This window comes from Megalobrama amblycephala, linkage group LG4 (genome assembly GCF_018812025.1).
Source record: "Megalobrama amblycephala isolate DHTTF-2021 linkage group LG4, ASM1881202v1, whole genome shotgun sequence".
Classification (NCBI taxonomy): Eukaryota; Metazoa; Chordata; class Actinopteri; order Cypriniformes; family Xenocyprididae; genus Megalobrama; species Megalobrama amblycephala.
In genome coordinates this window covers 21,752,032-21,759,453 of record NC_063047.1, presented here as the reverse complement: position 1 = coordinate 21,759,453, position 7,422 = coordinate 21,752,032, and the positions used below count along the sequence as shown (strand labels likewise).

General features: G+C 37.2%; 1 protein-coding gene across 19 annotated transcripts in view; it reads left to right on the top strand.

Moving 5' to 3' along the window:
* Positions 1-853: 853 nt before the first annotated feature.
* Positions 854-7,422, top strand: part of atxn2 (ataxin 2) — a 31,413-nt gene continuing 24,844 nt past the window's right edge. For 3 of the 19 annotated variants that reach the window (XM_048188274.1, XM_048188265.1, XM_048188269.1), the window contains exons 1-6: positions 860-1,464; positions 3,377-3,410; positions 3,667-3,726; positions 3,860-3,931; positions 5,041-5,191; positions 7,267-7,281. In XM_048188274.1, the coding sequence (XP_048044231.1) occupies positions 1,346-1,464; positions 3,377-3,410; positions 3,667-3,726; positions 3,860-3,931; positions 5,041-5,191; positions 7,267-7,281 (451 nt within the window). In that variant the 5' untranslated portion in view covers positions 860-1,345. Of the gene's footprint in view, positions 1,465-3,376; positions 3,411-3,666; positions 3,727-3,859; positions 3,932-5,040; positions 5,192-7,266; positions 7,282-7,422 lie in introns of all 19 variants that reach the window. The other 16 variants (XM_048188272.1, XM_048188270.1, XM_048188263.1 and 13 more) reach the window with 15 other exon arrangements.

The following is a 7,422-nucleotide window of genomic DNA, read 5'->3' as shown; positions in this document are numbered from 1 at the left end:
TTTTTTTTCTTTTTTTTTTTCAGAAGGTGTAATTATTTTTATACAATAGCAGAAAATGGCCAGCTATAAACTCCACATATCTTGCAGAAGTCATTTCAACACCCTCAGAGACCCTAAAGGGACCTTCCATCTCACTTCCCAACATTCCAGCCCAAATCATCACCGGACCAACCATCCATCCAGACCATCCATTGTAGTTCAGCATTTGTCAGTGAATAAAAGATTAAAAAATATAAAAATGAGTCTTCATGTATTTCTAAACCCAAAGTGAATGGTTCTCTTTTGTGATCTTTGGTTATGGGTGGCAGAAATGCTTCAATATAGGCCTAGGCTACCTGTTTGCTGCTCAACAGTGGCTTTTTTTTATTTAATAGCTGCCCCTTTAATATAAGTAATTTGTCTGACAGAAACATTCTTTAATAAGCCTTTATCTCACCAAGTTCTTTTGTGCTCTAAATCACTCTCAGATCATTTAATAGTTTGATAATCTCTATTCAGTTTTAGCAAAACAGTTGTTTTCATCCCAGACATTGCACCATTCATCTATACAATGATTTTGAACATTGCTTTGACTGTCGAATTATGGATTAAAAGACATTTAAAACATAGATTAAAGCAAACGGTGATCAGAATAACTGCACAGTTGTACAGGAATGTACCAGCGGGCTCTATATTACATCAGTCACCTGGCCTACTACTGTCAAAGCGCAAACGCTCAAAGTGATCGCTGCATTTGCGGAAAGTAGTGCGCTATACATTAGAGCAGTGTTCCTCAAAACTAACATTCATCCATTTCCTGTATTAACTAAATGACGCATCATGCTTCAAGCATATTTACAGTAATTACTGCTGATCATTTCTCTTTAGAACAAACAAAACCGATAAAAGGAGTACACACATTCCTGGGATGTGTATAAATATATATATATATCCTTCCGCCACTTTTTGTGGCTTTTCAGACTGTTTAGGTCTATCGGTCAGTACTGAAGCCCCGCGTGAACTGTGTATATCATAGAAAATATCGCACTTAAAATTACAAAAAGCGAAATTACCGGGTTGGTATTTTTGTTGACATCTAAAACATATGGATCGTCCTTGCTTTGGTTTTAATACGGACTAAATTGTCTCTGTTGAGTAGGGAAAAAATCAGCAGAGCTAGCTGAAGTAGCAGGCAGCATTAGTGGATACTTGAATAACTGGAGGAGTAGCTTTACACGTTGGCTGTCACTAGATCAACTGTCAGCTAACACGTCAAATAACGTATTCCGCACTCGTCCGCGGTGTTAAACGTTTTTTTTTTTCAAACAGTCAGAAAACTGCTCAAGCTGTCGTTTATGGGATCACCATGTCCATGAAGCCGCAGGCCGGTGGTAATCGCAAACCCGGCGGAAGCAACAGCGGAGCCGCTGCGGCCTCCGGTACCGGGGGAGCAGGAGGAGGCGTCGGACGCCAGAACATTGGCAGGTGGGTTCCGAATCCGCAACATATAACGGGGTTTTAATTTGGAGGACGGATGAGCGTGAGCCTACAGGGGGATGCGGCATGCTCGCACTTGTGTCGTAGTTTAAAAACGCAGGTTGTGCATTTGCAGTGGTCGGGATTGAGCGCAAGTAGGCCGATATAGGCCAAGTTCTCGGGACAGGGATTCATTCACACGTTAATGGACACAAACACATTGCGGTTATAAAATATCAGCTGATAGCGGACAATACGTTCGTGAATATGTGAGAGGGGCGTGTTGTCTGCTGGGGTGAATGCGTTCAGGATGAATTGCCTTTTTGCCGGTGAAATATGCCTGTGCCAGCTTTGCCCCACAAGACAGGCGCATTTTTATCGTTTCGAGATGTATTATAGTGGGATTGAACGTGTTTGACATTTGAATAACGTTCAAAGAAATGCTTTGAGAGACATAATATTGAAGTATCAGCAGCGGTGCAATTCATAGTAGTGTTGTTAGCCAGCTAACTAGCCATTTATTTGGTTATAATGCTAGTAATATATCGCTTTTATCCGCATGACAGTCTAGTTTGTTGATAAATGTCATTTAGCAATTGCTCAAAATTCAATCAAGAGGTCCTTAGCTGATGATTACATTATTTGTACACCGTTTTATCATTTCCCTTTGGCTGTCAATCTCAGTAAAATTGGTGGCTACGGATACCTTATCTTTCTTATTTTTATTTATCTTATTGTGACTAACGACAAATTTCCGATTTTTAATTTTTTTTTTTTTTTTTTGTGAATCGACGTTATGGGAATTCTTCATCCCATATGAGAAGTCACATGTTAGCGCTCCGTGTCACTACTGAGAATGACTTTAACCCAGCTTGCGTTTGGTTAACTTGAGGACGCCGGGGCAGAACTGCGTCTTTCCCGTTACTATTAATTTGGGAAACGAACGTTTTAATGCTGGAACTATTTTATCAGTCGGGTGCATTTCTGATGAGTGGTGGTGGCGCGCACTCACACGCACGAGCGCTAGAGGGGAAAGTCAGATCACTCTCAACCTTGACGTTTACAAGAGGTTGCATGCACAAGTCCGTCCTTCCTTGCTATATGACATTTGTGTAAGTATGTTTCTTTAGAGAGTGTTGTGATACGCGAAAAATATTGATACTGTTTTTATTTCGCTTTAAATGTACTTGGAAACGTGTTTTCTTACAGCTAAGAAGCAGAGAGGCCTTTATTGGCATCACATAGTCTGCATGGTGAAAAATGTCATTCTTGTTTACACGGAACAACAAGAGTATTATGACTTGTAGATACTGTGGGAATCGTGAGTGGTGCAGTGAAGCTTACACCGCCTGTAATGCAGCATTTGATTTGCAGTCTGGCTGCTGAAAGAGGAGGACTGTCATTCACCGCTTTTATTTTCTTATTTATTTTAATGGACTGGAAGCACTTGATAGTTTGTATTCAGATCATGTGCTCTGAACTCATTCTTGTTGCACATCATTGGTATTTCGTCCTATGCGCTTTAAACTTTAGGATCTCTCATACTTGCATGTTTGAGGTATAATGCTGTCACTGGCCATTAATCACGTCCTCTCTGTGAAATGCTGATTTTCCTAAGCCTGTTGTTTGGGAAGTTCACAAGCACTTCTTTGCACAATGAAATGCGTGAAGCATGTGATTATCTGTCACTCTCTTGTCATTGTAGCTCTGGATGTATGCTGGTGCATGTGCAATCAATATCTCTACTGGTATCGCATGATGAATTCTTGTCCCTGGGACTGTGTAACTGTTTTTTTTTGTTGTTTTTTTTGGCTTTGCAAACTGTGTATACAGCATGTCAAACATTTTCTTGAATCCATTTTTGATTATAGTTATCTATTATCAAGCTTATCTATCATGCTGTTGTCTTTCTTCCCTACAGAGGACGCAACAATGCCAAAGGACCTTCCACTGCAGTGAGTTGTTACTTTTCTTTCACTTTCTTTAATTTATTCATAACATTGATTTTCTAAATCGACTCATATTTAAAATTTTGCTCCCTGCTCCGCAAGCATTAAAAAGTCCTCAGTTGAACTGTATGTCAGAACATTAAACACTGCTCAGACAATTAAATTAGAGGACCAGAACTCACTGTAATACAATTGAAATGCAAGCGTTTTCTGTATGACTCCTTACCTCAGCAAAAAATGATGGTTTTGTCGACTCTTTAAGGTGGCATTCAGTGGAGTTTATGCAAACATGAGGATGGTTCATGTTTTGACCTCAGTTGTGGTGAGTCCAAATGCATAGTTATAAGTGAAGTTATAAAAACTGCTGTTATTATTTTCTGTTTTATCAGTCTCTTTACCAAAATTAAACCAATGTAATCATACTGAAATTTTTTTTGCGCTTCACCACTCAACAGGGAAACAAATGTGAACTTAAGGTTAAAAATGGACTGATCTATGAAGGAGTTTTTAAAACCTACGGCCCAGAGGTGAGGAGACAACTTTCTATGGCTCTAAACTCAAGCATTTAAGGGGGTCGTCTTATGCTTTTTAACTTTTTCAACTTTAGTTAGTGTGTAATGTTGCTGTTTGAGCATAAAAAAATATTTAACTCAATCCACTTTCCAAGAACTACAATGAATGACTCGATTGGACTACGACACGACTCGGGTTTTGTGAAGTCACAAACAATGTTATTAATTTAAATAATCCCCGTCCACAGAATACGCAAAAAAAAAAAAAAAAAGCTTCTAGAACCTAATGCAGGCTACGCACAAAAGCTTCTCCTGAAATGGAGCAGTTCTCACTTTGTCAGGACAGTCTGTTGTTTGTGGATCAAAACTTGTAAGTATGTCTTATTATTTATTGTTGCGTTTTCTATTAACAGTTCGCTGGCCAACATTAGTGATGATATAGTGTTTATTGTAGCTTTTGTAAGCTCTCGTGTTTGTAAGGCTGTTCACCGCCTCTTAGGAAAATTATCTATGGTGGTTTTGGTTTTGTAATCGATTACTGTTTGTATTACCATAGTTGTCTGACAAATATCCTAATTAAATGGTATACAACATTGTATCTAAAAATGTATAAGAAAATTACAAAAAAAACATACCACTCTGAAATGTCCTCTGAAATCTGCACATTCTGCACAGTCCTCTTGTTTGTTAACACTGAATCAGACTTGCATTGGTTTGAAATTGACGCCATCCTTAATATTTACATCTGAGTAGAGCTCGCTGTTATGGTAAGGGGCGTGACATTTCTCGAACACGTGCCAATCACAACAAACTGGGCTAGCTAACCAATCAGAACACATTTCATATTTCGAAAGGAGAGGCTTCATCGAAACAGGAACCAAACAGCGCGTTCGAGCCAGACTGGGGAGAGAGGTGCTGTAATAATATAAAATATGTGAAAATATGTTTTGTTAACAATCAAGCATGAAAGCATATTCTCGTACACTCCAAAAACAAAATCAAGACCTTGTAAAAGGGCATAATAGGACCCCTTTAAATCACTTTGTAGCGAAAAAGTACTGTACTTTTATGCACATATGGCATTTGTCCCTCTATTTATATTGTGTTGGTCTTTTCATCTGCAGTGTGAAATTGTCTTGGATGCTGCACACAGGAAGAGTGTAGAACCTAATGTGGGCCCTCGCCGTGAGGATATTGTGGAAAGCATCATCTTCAAGTCCTCAGATGTAGTGGTAGTTCATTTCAAAGATGTGGACCTCAACTATGCCAAGAAAGGTGAGAATTGTCAAATAAATGTTTGTCTCTGCTTCTTTAGTGGTTACTTTACAGATGTAATATAGATACTGTGTAGGTAAAAAAAAAATGGATCAACTCATCCATGAACACAATATGCAGGAAAACTGATCAGTTTACTGACATCACAATAAACATCTTAAGTTCTTCAAAGGCTTATATATAATTCTAGACATTGCAAAGTGTGCTTTGACTTGATAATATGCTCCGAGTTGCCATCAATCATCAGAAAAGATTTTTCAAGATGTAAAGTCGAGATTTAAGATGTGATTTAAAAAAAAAATTTTTTTACTGAAACTAGAGCTGCAGAATGGGTGATGCATATATTGTGGACTGCTGTCCTTCATTACGTAGAGGACTGATAATGATTATATTGTGCTCAGAAATCAAATATTTGACTTGCACCATAAATTTTATTAGTCAGTGGATATGTACAAAGAACAGAACAAATGTGCTTGTGCAATTCTTTCTTTATGAGCTCATGCCTATTATTATAGCAATTTGGATAATAATCCTGTAATCTACAATCCACTAGTTTTAACCCATGATTGCTAAAGGAATTTTTTTCAAAATTCAGTTCAGTTCCAGTTCTGTGGCATCATTCAGTTTTACATATTTATTTGGGTAAAACATAATCTATCATCTATCACAATCTATTATGTTAACACATAATCTGTCCATCATTATGAATATTCAGACACATTGTCTCATGATTGGCTGCTTGATTTTTCTCTTTATTTATTTTTGAGACACTTCAGGTTAGATTAGTTGTTATAATTGAGTTACAGACTGTAACTGATGAAGGTGTGGTGTTTTGCTGTTTTGTTTTTTTGTTTTTAAGCATGAGCCAAATTAGTCTAATATCCAGTGAAATGGCTCACACTAAAAAAATACTAAGCAACCATGTCTGTATTTGGATGTCTATTCAGATTGTTTTTCAGTATCAGCTGCAGATCTGATTTTGTTACACACATGTAAACAAACATATTGACTCAGATATCAGATATTCATATTTGACCTGGGACATTTATGGTTCTAAACCTGATACATATTCAATATTTGGTCATCATATTCATTTCTCCTTATTTCTCAATTTTATGTGATTAATAACTACTGTAAGGGAATATTCTTATATTTGTAAACGTCCAAACAAAGTTATTCTAGCGATCAGACACATTACATCGAGATGTTTTCTTCTATTTTCTTTTATTTAAATGTTAAAAAGTAAACAAATCAGTACACAAATAGATGAATTCCCCATAAATCACTCACTGACTCTGACTCATATAAGTTTTGTGATACGCTTTAAACTGGTTTTGAAAAATTTTGCACAAAATTTTACATTATGTAAAAAAAACATGGAGTTTTAGTTCAGGAAATAACCATGCAGAAAAGATTAAGACCATTTTAGGGTGTGTTAGGGTGCACTAACAGAGCAATTGCACCAAACATGAGAAGTGTGAACACACCCAGTGTATTCGTAAGGGATATACCAGAACTATCAACTTAATCTGTGATGTGGTCAGTGTTACACAATCAGATCTGTGAGCCTTGCAGTGTAAATGCTGAAACATCATTATGGACAGTGGCTGCTGTAGACCTGCAATTATGTTTTGTTTACTGAGTTCGAAGTGTGTTGTTAGGAGATGGCATGACATTTTGATGGATCAAAAACATTGCAAACCACTCGTTATAAAATATTTATAATGCTGCTACAACATGCTGCTATTAGCAATACAAAACACACACAGTTTCACACACACACAAGGAATTATCATTCCAAACATACTTGACATATTTGATACAGAACACACCTCATCATAAGGCATGAAACACATTCTACAGTATTTATCCTTTTGGTGACAACAGCATTTGCAGTTTGCATTACATTTGAAGTGTGAATATTTATTGTCTCCACTGCTCCTTCTATACAATCCAACCCCTGTCAGACTGTCTCTTTACTGTAGCTGCTAAAAATGCATTAGTTGAATCTGGTCAATGACTTTCACAAACTGACCCCTTCTTTATTCTGTCTCTTTTCTCCTAAATGGGCGTAGTCTCATCAGATGCAGGTAATACAACTCATCCTTTTCTTTTATCAATGTATTTTTATGCAAAAAAGCTTCTTTTTTAGTTGCTTGTGGCATTCTTTGAGTAGGTGATTAAGTGCATTACTTGCAGGCAATTTGACCCAGAGATGCTTTTGTTATTTA